Below are 15,637 nucleotides of genomic sequence, written 5' to 3' on the forward strand. Positions count from 1 at the left end.
AACACACGTCCATTGGCCTGCAGTTGTTCCAAAGCCTGGGCCATACCATCAACCATCAAAAGTCGCATTTCCATTCCACGAAAAGATTGGGAGCACTACTAGATACTACACAAAACAGAGTAGTACGGTCTAGAGCCACCCTCCCGGGGTGCCCGCCAGGTATTGTAGTGCCGGACTGGTGAGGAGCATTTCCCGATGATGATGCTAGTCATCCATTGCGATGCTTGAGGGCTCTTGCTCCTGAGATCGTCGGTCCCCTAGGACGACAGTCTATTTTGGAACAGTGTACCTTATATTTATTGACTACAGTTGGGAGATTGTACACTGGACCATATAACCTCCCGGTCCCCCCCCCCCCCCCCCCCCCCCCCCTTTTTGATTGAGATTTATCTACAGCAGACAGCTGTGGGACCTTTTAAATTCCTGTAATACCTACTTCATAGCCCTGGTGAGATTATCAAAATGGAGGATTTCCAGGGCCTTAGTTATGATGATCAGATGGTATCAGCAATTTTGCAGACACCTTCCTTTCTAAATAATGATGGGTCCGCCACTTCGGGCAGTCTCAAGACTGATTGGGACAAATTATCCACCTTGAAATGAGAACTCATAAAAACTGTCATGCACGGTACGATTATGACCGAATATCTACGTGCAAACATCGCACCTAACGGTCTCCTTGTATCCAATATACCACATATCTTTTTACAGGACTTAGCTTTTAGAAAGGATTGGGCCCAGATAGCTTGGAAGAGTACCAGAGATTGGCTGGTTTTAATTATCAACACTTCCAAACGTCTGGCTGACACTATCACTATTCAAATTAGTGCTATAGAGAATACTTTAAAAACCATGATCACCTTGACAGCTTTTAAAAGCCGTCTTTCTGAAATTACTGCTGAGCTGAATGAGACTAAGGAGTTTCTAACTCAACAGAAGATTACTAAACTTCAGAAAGACATTGTTAAGTTTAGCCGAGAGAAGGTCTATCCCTATATAAAAGAGGATTATGATGTGGATAATCAATCTCGCTCATCAGACGAATCCTCTTCCTCCTATAAAAAAACCTTGTAATTACAGCAGTGGATCATCGTCTGATGGGTGGAGCACAGATGAGAACCAATCCCAACCTTTCTATAATTATCCTCTATATCCTATACATCAACCAATGCCTTGGCAACCACCTTACCCTTTCTTTCAACCACGCCCAATGATGTCATTTGCACCTTTTTTAGGCCGAGGCCGGGGCAGAGGCAGAGGCAGAAGGAAAGGAAGAGGCAGACACATTCAGTGGTCCAGAGAAGAACCCCAGATGGTTACCAGGAGCCACACACAAAAAACCCCGATGAGAACTTAGTTGTTAATCTATCAACTAGACAACTTACGGAAGATTGAAACCAATGTGCTTAACAGAGGTTTAGGGTTTGTTCCTACCCCTGAGGAAGACTTCTTCCGTTTGCACATCGAACTTGCCCAATTCTTTCGTAAGATTTGCTTACATTTTTTCTTTAAGGATAAATCAGTGGAACCCCAATCGTTTGATTCAGGTTTAAAAAAAAACCTCAGTTTTTGTTCCACCACCAGTAACTATGCCGAGTGAAGTTTTGACTTTTGAAAAAGCGGTGTTAGCTGATTTAAACAAACTACGTCCAAAACAGACATATATAAACACCCCTACAAAAGAGAAGAGGGCTCTGCTATCCTTAGCATCCGACCCCGATATAACCATCAAGCAGGCTGATAAGGGCGGGGCTATTGTTATCATGAACTCTATTGATTATAGATGTGAGTGTCTACGTCTTTTAAGTGATTCTACTTATTATGCTAAAATAATGAATGATCCTACTGGAAGAATACAGACTCAGATTAGATGCCTTATCGAAGAAGCTAGGAATAATTTGTGGATTTCACCTAAGGAGGCTGAATTTTTGGATACACCTCACCCCCGCATTCCATATTTCTATTGCTTACCCAAGATCCACAAAGGAAGGACACCTCCCCTGGGTCGTCCTATTGTTTCTGGGTTGGGCTCAGTCTTGGAACCATTGTCAATCTTTTGCGACCATTTTTTACAGCCACTAGTGAGGAGTTCCTCTACTTATCTTAAAGACACTAAAGACGTTTTGAATCTAATTGAAGCCATTAATGACTCCAGTTTTGTACAGGGTATCATTACTTTGGACGTGGAGGCACTATACACTAACATGCCACAAGAAGCGACTCTACAGGTTGTTGAGTCTGCTCTCCAAGGAGTGTCAACTCCTCTTTCCTCCCCTGTGTCCTTTATTATGCAATGTGCCAGACTGGCTTTGACAGAAAACTTCTTCCTTTTTCGAGGATCAATTCTATCATCAGATTCGAGGAACATCAATGGGCAGCACGTTCGCTCCGAGTCTGGCCTGCCTCTATATGTACGAATTTGAAAAAATACATATCTTACCGCCAGTCAATCCTTACCATAAGCATATAAAATTATGGCGACGTTACATAGACAACATCCTAATCATATGGCAAGGATCATTGACTATGGCAGATAACTTTACAGCTTGGATCAATACTCTTGACCCCTTTTTGAAATTCACTGCTACTGTATCGGCCTCACATCTACCCTTTCTAGATCTGATGATTACCATTGACAATGGTAAATTGCTTACCAGCGTTTACCATAAGCCCACAGATCGTAACTCTCTTCTACTTTATGAAAGTCATCATGTGAAATCTTTACGGGCTAATTTACCCGTTGGCCAGTTTTTACGGCTGAGACGCAATTGTAGCTCATCTCAAGAATTTGATCAACAGGCTAATTCTCTTCAAACAAAACATTTTGAACGTCATTACCCCCCAAGAATTGTCAACCAGGCGCGTAAAAGAGCAGGAATAACAACAGGGACTCCTTGTTAGCAACCATTGAGAAGGAGCTCCAAACCAGACTGACGTGCGTCTCCACCTACACTCCTTTATCGAACTCAATTAAGAAATTGATCAGCAAAAGCTAGTCAATTCTTACGAGTGGGGGTTGTGAAATTTCAAGACCTCTTTTTGCTTTCAAGCGTACTGCTAACATTAAGGACATTGTGGTCCACACCCGCCCACGAGTCCCACGTGACACTCCTACCCAAAAGACTTTATGGGGTCTCCCCCCTGTGGAGGGTCATCATCCTTGTGGTAACTGTAATATGTATTCTCTCACCAGGCACTTTCTGATACTGAATCTAGATCCTGTGGGTGCCTGGCGTCTTAAGAAACACATCAACTGTAACACTAGGAATTGTATTTACATGATAACATGCCCTTGCGATTTACATTACATTGGCATGACATCCAGACCTGTTAAGATACGTATTAACGAACACAGAAGCAACATCAGATGTAACAGAATTACAACCAAACTGAGTGCACATTTTTGGGATTCTTCACACTCCCCCGATGACCTTTGGTGGGTGGTAATAGAAGCACCTAGAATTCGACCTGATGACCTTGGGGCATTTTTCAGGATTTAACAAAGATGGGTGTTTAAATTGGGGACTAACCTACGGGGGTTGAACGATGACATCCCCTGGACTTCACTCTCATCCTGATGCTGAGGATCTATATACACACTTAGATTCTCTTGATCTTAACTTAACCCACTACCTTTTATTATTGATGTGAATAGGTTAAAGAGAATGGACACTTCAACATTGCTGCCCCACTATGTGATTCCATATGTGAAATCAGCTCAATATTAGTTCCTTTTGGTTATAGGCACGTTTTATTTTCATTAGATTGGGGTTTGCCTGCCTCCTCCTTCTCCTTCGTCACTGCTAATCTCTATGCAGCCTCCCGGTCCTCCGGTTTCACTAGGAAGGTAGTCCTTCTTTTATTTTGATTGCTTGCACTAAGGGACTACATTGCGCTACTCCTGTCTCTATTTTCACCACACAGACGTGCACGAACCTGGAGATCTGGCACTTCCGGGTTCGTAGTGTCTTTTTATAATTCTGACGGCGCCCGTCTCAGTTGTTCTTCGAAACGCCGTTTCAGAGGGTAGGTCCATAGTAGTGGACCAGCAACTTAATTGTAAGTATTTCCTGCACTTGTGGCACGCGCAGGCTGCTTGAATCTTTGACAGGCTGGCACATTTGTTGCCATCATTATTACAAGAGATTAACTTGGGCTCCAGACCTGTCGAGACGACGATATTTCAAGACAATCTAACTCTGGTCTACATTTTGCTTGCTACTAATGAGACCCAGCAGTTTTGCGTACATCCGCTATAAATGCTGAGCAAACTCTATTTTCTTAAGTTCTTCCCCCTTTTAAAAAAAAAAGCTGCACATGTGACAGGATTTAATCTCTTTTATCTCATATATGGATGGTGGTGTTAAAGTCTGATTTTGTGCTTATTCACCGTGCACAAGAGTCAATCTGAGTCCTTGGAACGTGCTTCCCAAGGGACCTGTTCTCGACTTGGGGATGGTAAGCTCGTCTTAATACACTTTTTTAGTGACCCATCACTTGTATATGCATTTGACCACCTTTTTAACCACATTTTGGGTACTTTTGGTGTGTGTATTTTCTATGTGTTTGTTTCCTAGGGCGACCTGATTTAACCAGTTTACTTAAATGTAAGTGACCGGTTTTTCTACCCTAATTTGAGGTTGTTTCTTTTTCTTATGAAGAGGTGATTTAAATTTTGTAAGTGTTTGGTCCTGATGAAGCATCAATGGATCCGGCTGGACAGCTAGACGTGAAACATGTCGACCTGAACTTAGAGGTCCTATAAATCTGGAGTCCTCTGAGATGTAATTGTTTTTTTAAAGTATTTGAGCATTATACTCTACGTGTGACTTTCAATTTTTTGGTTTTAATCTTGGTCTTCATCCTTATTATACTGATTGAATTATGATGTAGATTGTGAGATGAATAACCAATTTTAACTATTTTTTTTACCTCTCCTTTGTGTACTGGTGCCTGAATGTAAGCATCTTTGACTGTATAGTTGATCTTACCAATCACGATCAGAGTAGTACGGTCTAGAGCCCCCCTCCCGGGGTGCCCGCCAGGCATTGCAGTGCCGGCCTGGTGAGGAGCATTTCCCGATGTTGATGCTAGTCATCCATTGCGATGCTTTATGGCTCTTGCTCCTGATATCGTCAGTCCCCTAGGACGACAGTCTATTTTGGAACAGTGTACCTTATATTTATTGACTACACAAAACAAAGCATTTCCATCCCAGGAGAGACAGCGAAAAATGGCTCACAAGCTGTCAGCAAAAAAAGTTTGTTTCAGTACGGATCTACAAGTCATTCATGGGAATGATTACTTCATGTATTCCGTTGGTTCAGAATTGCCGATGACATATACGGCCTCTGCAGGCGCGGTTAGACAGCTAGTGGCTCCAGGTGAATGGCTCCTTCGAACATCCGATTCAGACCACACTAGGGATAAAAACTGCCATGTCTTGGTATACAAAACTGTGAAATCTGTCCAAGGGCCTCTCATTTATGCAACAAGTTCTGAATTTCATAATAACAACAGATGCGCCCCTCAAAGGTTGGGGTGCCCACCTTCAGGATTTGCAAATAAGTGTCAACTGGTGGCAAATGGACAAAAAGCTTCACATAAACAAGCCGAATCCAGACCTTTTTGCCACAGGTCAAAACAAGAAATGCCCATATTACGTAAGCTGGCATCCCCAAAAAGGGATGTGAGGAAATGCCTTTTTGATGAGATGATCAGGAATCTATGTCTATGCGCCAGCCTCGCCATCTTCCCTTCCCCCCAATTCCTTTGATTCCCTGGGTGATCAGCAGGATGAAAACAGTGGGATGCCATCTCCTCCTCGTAGCACCCAAATGGCCAAGACAGTTCTGGTTCACAGAATTCCCTCTATACTCTGAACAACCGCATGCTCAACTCACACCTGCTGACCATGAACCAGGGCCAAGTCAGACATCCGGACCCATCGTCTCTACACTTATCGGCCTGTCTCCTGAATTCAATGAGTTTTCCACCTTGAACATTCCGCCAGAATGCAGAGAAATATTAGCAAAAGCCAGGGCCAAAACTACCAATAAGCCCTATAAGTTTAAATAGAAGCGCTTCTGCTTGGGGTGTGTCACTTCAGGAATCCATCCTATGGCATTACCGCTGGAGCAAATACTTCCTTATTTGCTATATTTAGCAAAATCTTGACTTTCTTATTCATCAATGAGAGTACATGTAGCAGCAATTTCAAGATTCCGTTGCTCTCAGCATGGACCCTCGTTATACTCTTCCAGAATTGTAAAACAATTCCCCAAGGGTCTTTCAAATGTAGTGCTAGGGCAACTCTTAAAGCCCCATTTCAATCTATTCACAGGTCAGAATTAAAATTCCTTACTTGGAAAACATCACTTTTATTAGCGCTCACATCAGCGAGGGGGGTGACTTACATACAAGTCTTCACCATCAAGGATCCTTTTCTTCAGTTCACTCCAAACAGTGTTATACTTCGACAGATTCTAAGTATATACCGAAAGTACCATCAAATTTCCATCTGAATGAGCCAGTAATGTTATGAACTTTTTTTCCAAATCCACAAACAGTAGCGGAAAAGACTCTTACATTAGCTGGATGAAAAGAGATATCTGAAGTTTTATCTTAAAAGAATGTATTGAATATGAAAATCTGACCAGCTGTTCGTAGCATATGGCGATGCAAAGAAGAGCTGTGCTGTATCTAAGCAGACCAACGCCAGATGGATTGGATTGACTATAGAATTTTGTCATTCTCAGGCAGGAAAGCCTTTATGCAGTAAGGTTAATGGCCGTTCCACCAGGGCTGTAGCCACTTCCGCAGCTCTATTTGCTGGAGTGCCTCTACAACATATCTGCTGGGCAGCAACATGGTCCAGTCAACATACGTTCACAAAGCACTACTGCCTGGATGAGACGTAGAAAACGGACACAGTCGTCGGCCAAGCAGTGCTAAGACATCTATTCAATTAAGGTGAGCCTCTGTGTTTTTCTCACCTTACACTTAATAGGTACATTATCAATACTCGCCTATTATTATTATTACTATTATTATCATTACTTATATTGTTATCTATATTAACTATGGTTATTATGACTGTTATTATTATTGTTATAACCAGTAAAGTTATAGTCAAAGTAAATTTACTTCTCGATATTCTAATTCAAGCATGGGAATCTATGAAAGATCCAATACTGGATAAGAAAATTGGTTACTTACCTGTAACTATGGTTCTCCAGTATTGGTATCTTTTCATAGATTCACATGCGACCCACCCTCCTCCTCTTAGAGGCCCCCCTCAAATATAAAACTATATACTTCACACTCGTACTAGAAAATCTGAGGGATTCATCCTCTTTTGGGAGTGTTCTAGAGGGTGCTGGGGCATGATTGGTTGTAGTTCACGTTTGGTTCTTTTTTTAAAAAGAACAAGGATAGGCTATAGCAGTGCCTGCCTATGCCAATGAGGCCTAGTGTAGTCCACTTACTGCTGTCTATATTTGAGCATACCACCGTTGGACTCCCACCTCGACGATGGGGATGTTTACAGAATGTGATTCTATGAAAGATACCAGTACTGGAGAACCATAGTCACAGGTAAGTAATCAATTTTCATCTTCTCTATTATCCTGTGGAAAATATTTGTCATCTGCGTCAGAACCCCGGAGAAGCGCATTCCAGGTATAAAGATTATAGCAGATGTGACAGTATATTCTCTGATATAATTCATGAGGGGTCACTTCCAAAACCCATTTCTCAAATCAAGTGGCTTTGGGACTGATCACTGTCTTTAGTTCATGAGAAGCGGGCACTTAATATGCCATAAAGGCTAGAACCTTATTCAGTTTACAGTAATCTACACAGCAGCAGCAATTTTAGTATCCATTGGTGTTTTCTTTTTGCTATCTACAATAGTTGGTGTAGAACCTCACTTGTGCGGGTGCAATAAGATTGTGTTGCAGTAGCTGTATAATTACTGCACTGATAGTGGGTATGCTGACTCTAGTAATGGGTTTACATCTCTTTTTGAATTGGGACCCTCATCATCTTAATCTCTATTGATACTTTGACTCTTGGCCCATAAGTGATCAGCAAGATCATTGGACATTTTTTGAAATAATGTTTTTGGGCTTTTAAGGCTAGCTGTTTCCAAAGTATTTCTAGGGACTTTTGCCTGTATCCTAATGTATAATCACCATAAATCTCCCAGCATGACAACAGGAAATGATTCAAACGTGATTTTGTGAAAGATACTAATGACAGAGAACTCAGTTACAGGTATGTAATCATTTTCTTAAACAGAAGACTTGTTAATGGCTAAACTTTCAGCTAAAGTGTGTGTGCTTGCAGAATCTTTGCAAACACAGGAGGCATTTGCACTGGTGACTCTAAGCAGCTTAATCTTGTTGGGTGTGAGTTCATTGTGCAATTAGGAAAATGAATGCTGTGCATTTAATGTTGAAAGTCAAGGTAGTAATTGATTCTCATGTGATCTTTTCATTTCCTCAGGTCAGATTTGAAGAACTTGCCATGGAGCTTCACTTAACTCCATTTACAGTGTTGCTGCGGTCTGTCATCGATCAAGTGCAGGAAAAAGACATCGGTAGCATATTTGCCCAACCAGTAAATCTGACAGAGGTACTGGATTTCATCAATCGTGTAACTTAACACACTTTAGGCAGGGATGTGGAATTCCTATCGCCCGATGCCCCGGACATCTTGTTTAGGGTCAAGGGCAACAAGTTTTCATGTTTACTTTGTCCTTGGGACAAGTAGACCCAACCCTCTGCAGCACAAACCCTTTGGCTGCCAGTTTACAGAGAGTGAAACTCTCTGCAGTTGAGGTAACCTTGTATTTATGGTTCATTATTTGAAAGCCTTCATTATTAGGGTGAGTGCTGTAAATAAATGTTTTAAGGTCACACTTCACTACTGACGTTGGTTCCAGTACAAAAAAAAAACGTATACACACATGTTTGAAAAGTTTAGGCTATGAGGCTAAGTATAATGCTCCCAGAATGCTCTCTGATTAGATGCAAATGTTTGCAGAAGCTTGTAAGCAAGAGAGAAGAGTCTTTGCTTTAAATGTTCAGAAAAAATGCAAATAGGGAAAAAGTTTCGCTACCATGAACTTTTAGGTGCTATTTCTTTGAAGTGTCACTTAGTAAAATGTGTTGATGCATGCTAGTATTTCCAAAAAATATTTCTAATGGAAAATCAGTGTAAACATTTTCAACATGATTATGGAAAGCATGAAAATAAACTAACACTGGAAAAAGTCAACTGATCCGACATATTTTTATAAGTCTTTTAGTTTCATCAATGCATGTCTTGTTTTGACATGGCTTTTACAACACTTTATTGTTGTGGGAGCTACCAGGCCCTCAACATTGTAACAAACACTGGCAAAACCCCCCCCCAAAAGTTTTTGAACTCTAAAAGCACAAGCTGACACCAGTGGCATACCAAAGGCCCCGCAGCCGCCCTCCAGGGGACCCCTTCAGCACAGCACCTGCCCTGAGTGAGTCTGAAGAGGGGGCTCCTCCATGTTCTTTGCAAAGGGGCACCCTCCAGTTTCGTTACGTCACTGATTGCCGCTGTAGTTCCTGACACTGAACAAAACTACTTTGTGTGCCAATATGCTCCTTGTGGAGAGCAGAATGCGATCACTCACAGTAAAGCCAGCCGATAGAGAGAGAGAAATAGAAGTTTAATAAAAACAAAATGTCTTTGTTAACACCAGACCTAATTAGGGACCAAGACCCACATGTAGGTAGCTTTTTGCGTGACGCAAACAGCGAATTTAGCTGTTTGCGACGTGCAAAAAGCACATCGTGATGCACAAACCCAGTTTTTGCGATTCAGTAACCTGGTTACCGAATCGCAAAACGGGTTTGCGACTCGCAATTAGGAAGGGGTGTTCCCTTCCTAATTGCGACTCGCAGTGCAATGTAGGATTGTTTTGTGACCGCGGGCGCAAACCAGTCGCAGTTTGCACCCATTTCAAATGGGTGCTAACCCATTCGCAAAAGGGAAGGGGTCCCCGTGGGACCCCTTCCCCATTGTGAATGTCACTGTAAACATTTTTTCAGAGCCGGCAGTGGTCCTGTGGACCAGTGCCTGCTCTGAAAAAATGAAATAAAAACATTTCATTTTTCGTTTTTGTAATGCATCTCGTTTTCTTTTTAGGAAAACGGGCTGCATTACCAAAAAAAAAACTGCTTTATTGAAAAGCAGTCACAGACATGGTGGTCTGCTGTCTCCAGCAGGCCACCATCCCTGTGAGGGCCGCCATTCGCAAGGGGGTCACAAATTGCAACCCACCTCATGATTATTCATGAGGTGGGCATTTGCGACCCCCTTGCGAATCGCAGATGGTGTCCGGAACACCATCCTCCATTCGGATTTGCAACTCGCAAATTGCGAGTCGCAAATCTGAACCTACCTACATGTGGCCCCAAATTCTTAAAGAAAGTCACAAAAGTGCACCCATGGTATATGTCTTTGAATTAGTGGCTTTCAAGAGAAGTATACCAGAAAATCGTACCCCAATAAAATATTTGTGAACTGTATTTTAGCATGGGTAAATGCACGTGTAGATTTGCTCATGTGAAAATCTATTGAGCATTTGCAAGTATATTTTCCCTCCAGCCACTTTCTTCCCAACCGTGGGAGAAGTTCTAATTCTGCCATTGTCATGAGTAAATTTCCAACCTTTCTTATTATGGAAAAACATTAGAGAGAAGCTGGTGAAAATCTTTAAAACATTCAGGTTAGTAGGTTTGCAGACTCAAAGGCATTCCAGCCCTGGAACTATTGCTTACTGCTTCCTCCAGCCCCAGTATGCAGATCTGCAGAAAGGTGGAAAAATAAGGAAATTGCTACAGTAGGGATTGAAACTGCAAGTATTCAAGCCCTACTATGGTAGTAGCCCTGGCATAATCAGAGAGGCTATTATCAGAGCTCTTACATAATGAGATTGCTGCCATAATTTGTCGCCACACTACATGGCACCAGAGGGACAAGTAGATCTTTTTACAGGGCAAGTAGATTTGAGAAGCAACCTGTCCCCTGGACAAGTAGGTATTTTAATAAATTCCACACCCCTGCTTTAGGTTTTTATCTGGTGTCTTGCAATAAGGTTGCTTTTAGTTCTCCACTGAATAAAAGCTAATGTTACTTGATTTTAAAAATAAAAAACATAGCTTGATATCTTGACATTATAGTATTGTTTGAAATAATTAACTTGCACCTGAAAAATAAAAACATGTTTTATGATAACCACGTGTTTGTAAAGAACATTTTAATTTATGCCTCTTTGGAGACTGTAAATGCTTTTTGTCATTATTACTAGTGAATGGTTGCTTATTCACCCACAAAAAGATGAAGTTTAATGGGCATGAAAACAAGAGAAGGTTGAAGAGGCAGGAGGAAACCAGCAGGGATGATATGTTGTTTGAATTGACAGTAAAGCAAGTATATACTTTTAAATTGTTGCTGGCTGTTTTCGATAAATTCTGTGTGGAATTTATTTTTGTATATTTCTAAGTCTGCTTTATATTCCCGAAAGCTATAAGGCTTTTACCTAGAGCATTACATACTTGCAGTGCTTAGAATAACAGTTGTAATTCAGAAACAGCAGGTGCATAATAGACAAACATATGTGTCATTTGCATTGGGTCTTGTCTCTCATGTCACTGACACCTACTATAATGAAAAACATTTTTTGATCAGCAGTGAGCTAATATAGTGTGAAAGGATCTTGAATATGTAGATGTACTGCTGGCTGAAGGTGAACGCCAATTGTCAGCTTTGTTATATTTTCCTGATGACAGCCTTGACATGCTAGGGTTAAATGGTTTATAAAAATTATAGTTATGATAGGATAATGCCACAAAAATTACATAGTATGACTTGTGCGAGATTATCATCTTCTCCAAGCTAACTTTGTTTAAAATAGTGATTGAAGCTTTTTATTAACTTATGGTATATACAGTCTTATAGAAACCCTCAACATCAGACTAACACTGTACTATAAAAATATCACAGAATACAAGCAAGCAACATTTAATAGAATGGGAGTGTCCCAAAAGATTTTAGACAGTGTGATGCGCCAGGGGAATACACACTGATACTTGATCAGTAATACCTCATGTTGACTTCTTTATCATATTGCAATAACCTGCTTCAGCAGTGCACTTTCAGCTCTGTGAGCTCTTACTGTGCGTTGTTTACATAAGGTTTTTGCAGAAATCTGTTTATTAGGGTTTTATATTACAGACAGCATTGTGAGCACAAGCCCCCATCTTAGACAACCATCACCAATAAATTTGAAAATTCATTTAGTTGGTCGGTCACAGAGCCCTTAATACTAAACAATAGACCAGATGTCCAACAACTATGCCCAACTCCAGTCCCTCCCATCACCCACCGCAAGAGGGCAACAACCTATCACCACAAGTATGGTTTCTGAAGTTCAAATATCTATTTTCTTGCCCGAGACATCAGATTGACTCAACTACCGAAGGTTTTTAATGATTTCCACTAGGCTTTATTCCTGGTCCGTATATATATTGTGCATCTTGTCTTTATTGATGAATCACATGCATTAATGCTGCCATTTTCTTTTTAGGTTCCAGATTACTTGGATCACATTAAACGCCCTATGGATTTCTCCACAATGAAAAATCGTTTGGAATGCCAGGTGTATAGGAACTTTAATGACTTTGAAGAGGATTTCAACCTCATGATAGATAACTGCATGAAATACAATGCCAAAGACACATCATTCTATAGGGCAGCAGTGCGTTTACGAGATCAAGGAGGTATTGTCATCAGGCGCGCAAGGAGAGATGCAGAAGCTATTGGCTATGACGGTGAAACAGGACTACATTTACCAGAGCAACCAAAGATAGAGCCTCCAAAGCCCTTAACATGGGATCAAGGTAAGCTTCCATTTAGCTATTGGGCAAATAATATTGCATGCATTTAGTATATTGACTTTTTGTCTGTTAGTTTGAAAAATAATTGCATCCCTATCAATTTAGCATCATTGTCCGTGTAAATGTATTGTTCATAAATAGACCAGTAGTATGAAAGTTGCACAGTTTAGTCAATTAAAGCTTCCAGATTCAAAAAGGCTTGTTGTGAACAATATGCAAACAAATTGGTCTTGAAGACATGACTGCTTAATTCGAGTTGTAAGGTGGTCATCCTAACAAGTTACTGTCTATGTATATTTAAAATGTTTAATAGAATATTGCTAATGTCTTATATGACACTAGTTATGACATCTCCAAATAAAAATGAAGCATTTTGTGGTTTCTCAAAATGTGTGGTTAAAGCACTCATTTTGATGGTTTTCTTTTTTTATGCACTCTCACCTTAACAGCCGTCTTGATTAGTGCCCACCTTCTGTGTGATATACAGTTTTCCTTGAAATTTGACATTCACTAGCTGTGAAGAGTTTCTTTAATTAGCAGCTTCGAAGAGTTTCTTTAATTTGCATGTTTGTTGATAGTTTGAACTAGTCTACAGAGATGTTTGACTGCTTTACAATAAGATAAAAACTAATTTTGTTCAGTAGAGTCACTGTAGAGACTGTTTTAACTGTTTACCCAAGAGCCTATTTATGTAACTGATAATGGATTTTCAGAACGTTCATATCTACACTCATGCCAGCCAAATATGATTCTTTCAGCCTTCTTTTTCTTCACATCTCCAATATAGACCTGTGATGTCAAATAATATCTGTTTAACGTTTTGGGTGTAAGATACCAATGCACCATGAACTTATATTCTGACTCCCTTTTTTGTGAATTGTAGAAACTCCTTTGTTTGTGGCATCTGTAACTGTAGATAGACTTGCTCAGCATACTCCTGCCATCTTATGTTGGGATCTAACATGTCAACTTGTTTTTATTCAAAGAAGCTTTTAGAGTCACGAAGTATAGTGACTCCTTCTATGACTGGTAATGCGCATTGGGCATCTACTCCATTGTTACGTTATTTTCTTTCCGCCATCTGACTTGAACGTGTTATTGAACCAGCGCTGGGTCAGCGCCTAATAGAATTTGTTATTGGGTTTATTGAGAGTATCCTCTTCTGTTGATGTCAAAAGGCTTTCTTTGTTCACCTCATCTCCACACTGGTCCAGCAGGGCCCTCCATCTCATCTTCATTTCGTTTAGTCAGCCATGTCGACACAGAAATGGAAAGGACTCTGTTCAAATACTGCCCTCCCCATCGCTCCAAGTTTCGTTGGAGTGACCAGCACCACATTTGCAACCTGTGTGTCTCGGCCAAACACTATGAGGCCGCCTGCCTAGTCTGTCTCACCTTTCAGTTGAAAAAGATATGCGGCATCAACATGATTGGAGACTTGAATGCTTGAAAATGCAGCATCAGGCAGGTGATGCCTTCCCCAACCTCTTGGGATGCCAGGACGTAGAGGAACACTTGGAGAACGAACCACCCATGGACAGCCATCTGCAGTTCAGTCCTGAAACCAGATTCCAATTTGAGTTGGAGGGACAGGAGGTTCCAGAGGTGCAGCAGGTATCGAAGCCTGTAACTATGAGTATTACCTCCCAATCTCATGGTGCACAGGCTGAGCACTGCCCCATTGGTAGTTTCGCATTGAGCCTACAGGCCTCTCCCCATGTCTCTGTTCCACCACCACTTCAGGGCCGTGGTCGACACAGACAGGAGGCCTTGGAGCCAAGAGCACTCCATTCCCCAACATTGAAAATGCTGCACAAACCTCTGCCAGCCTCAGAACCAACAACTCTGTTGAGGGCGTCACTAAAACCAGCATCACAAGCTTAGTTTGGTCCAAAAAACATACATAGACCTTTGATGATGAGGCATTCGGTGCCAAAACCACAGTTGATGCCTGGCTCCGATGACAGCAGCCAGTACTTCAGCATCTTTAAAAAGAGCCTTTTGCAGGTCAAAAATACTATGATTGTTTTTTTTCCGCCATCGGGTTCGGACGTGTTCCTGTCGCTCTGAGTTTCGGAACGGAAAAACAGCTAAATTTCAGAAGATTTTCGTCGGTATTGTTGCGTTCGGGATCGGCGTAGTTAGAATCAACACCGCATCGAAGATCGAAGAGCTCCGGAGCCCTTTGGGGTAGTTTTCGATCCCCCGTCGGGGCCTGCTCGGCCCGACCGCGTGTAGAAGAACGCTGATGGAACGGACCCCGTTCCGTTTCTGTCCCAAATGCCACAACAAATACCCCTATACAGACCAACACTTGGTCTGTAACCTGTGCCTGTCACCTGAGCACAGTGAAGACACTTGCGAGGGCTGTCGTGCATTCCGGTCCCGAAAAACACTCCGAGACCGTCGAGCCAGAAGACTTCAAATGGCGTCCACGCCGACAGCCCACCGAGAGTTCGAGATACAAGAAGAGGAAGAAACCTTTTCGATACACGAATCGGACTCCGAGGAATTCGACGATCCACGAACCGTGAGTAAGACGTCGAAAACCACTCATAAGAAGATTGTCAAGGCCCAGGGGACGCCACTGCGTTGCCATTTCAACGCCGAGATGTTTCGACTCCGAAAAAGAAAAAAGTCACCTCGGAGCCGAAAAAAGATGCAGACAGGGTTTCGGTGCCAAAACAACCTGCAAC

At 41.7% G+C, this 15,637-nt stretch overlaps 1 protein-coding gene across 4 annotated transcripts in view; it reads left to right on the forward strand.

Annotated features, from left to right (window-relative positions):
• Window positions 1–15,637, forward strand: part of BRD1 (bromodomain containing 1) — a 453,076-nt gene that overhangs the window by 77,428 nt on the left and 360,011 nt on the right. For all 4 annotated transcript variants that reach the window (XM_069229712.1, XM_069229715.1, XM_069229714.1 and 1 more), the window contains exons 5-6: window positions 8,509–8,637; window positions 12,632–12,944. In XM_069229712.1, coding sequence (XP_069085813.1) covers window positions 8,509–8,637; window positions 12,632–12,944 — 442 coding nt within the window. The remainder of the gene's footprint in view (window positions 1–8,508; window positions 8,638–12,631; window positions 12,945–15,637) is intronic.

Source organism: Pleurodeles waltl, chromosome 4_1 (genome assembly GCF_031143425.1).
Source record: "Pleurodeles waltl isolate 20211129_DDA chromosome 4_1, aPleWal1.hap1.20221129, whole genome shotgun sequence".
NCBI lineage: Eukaryota > Metazoa > Chordata > Amphibia > Caudata > Salamandridae > Pleurodeles > Pleurodeles waltl.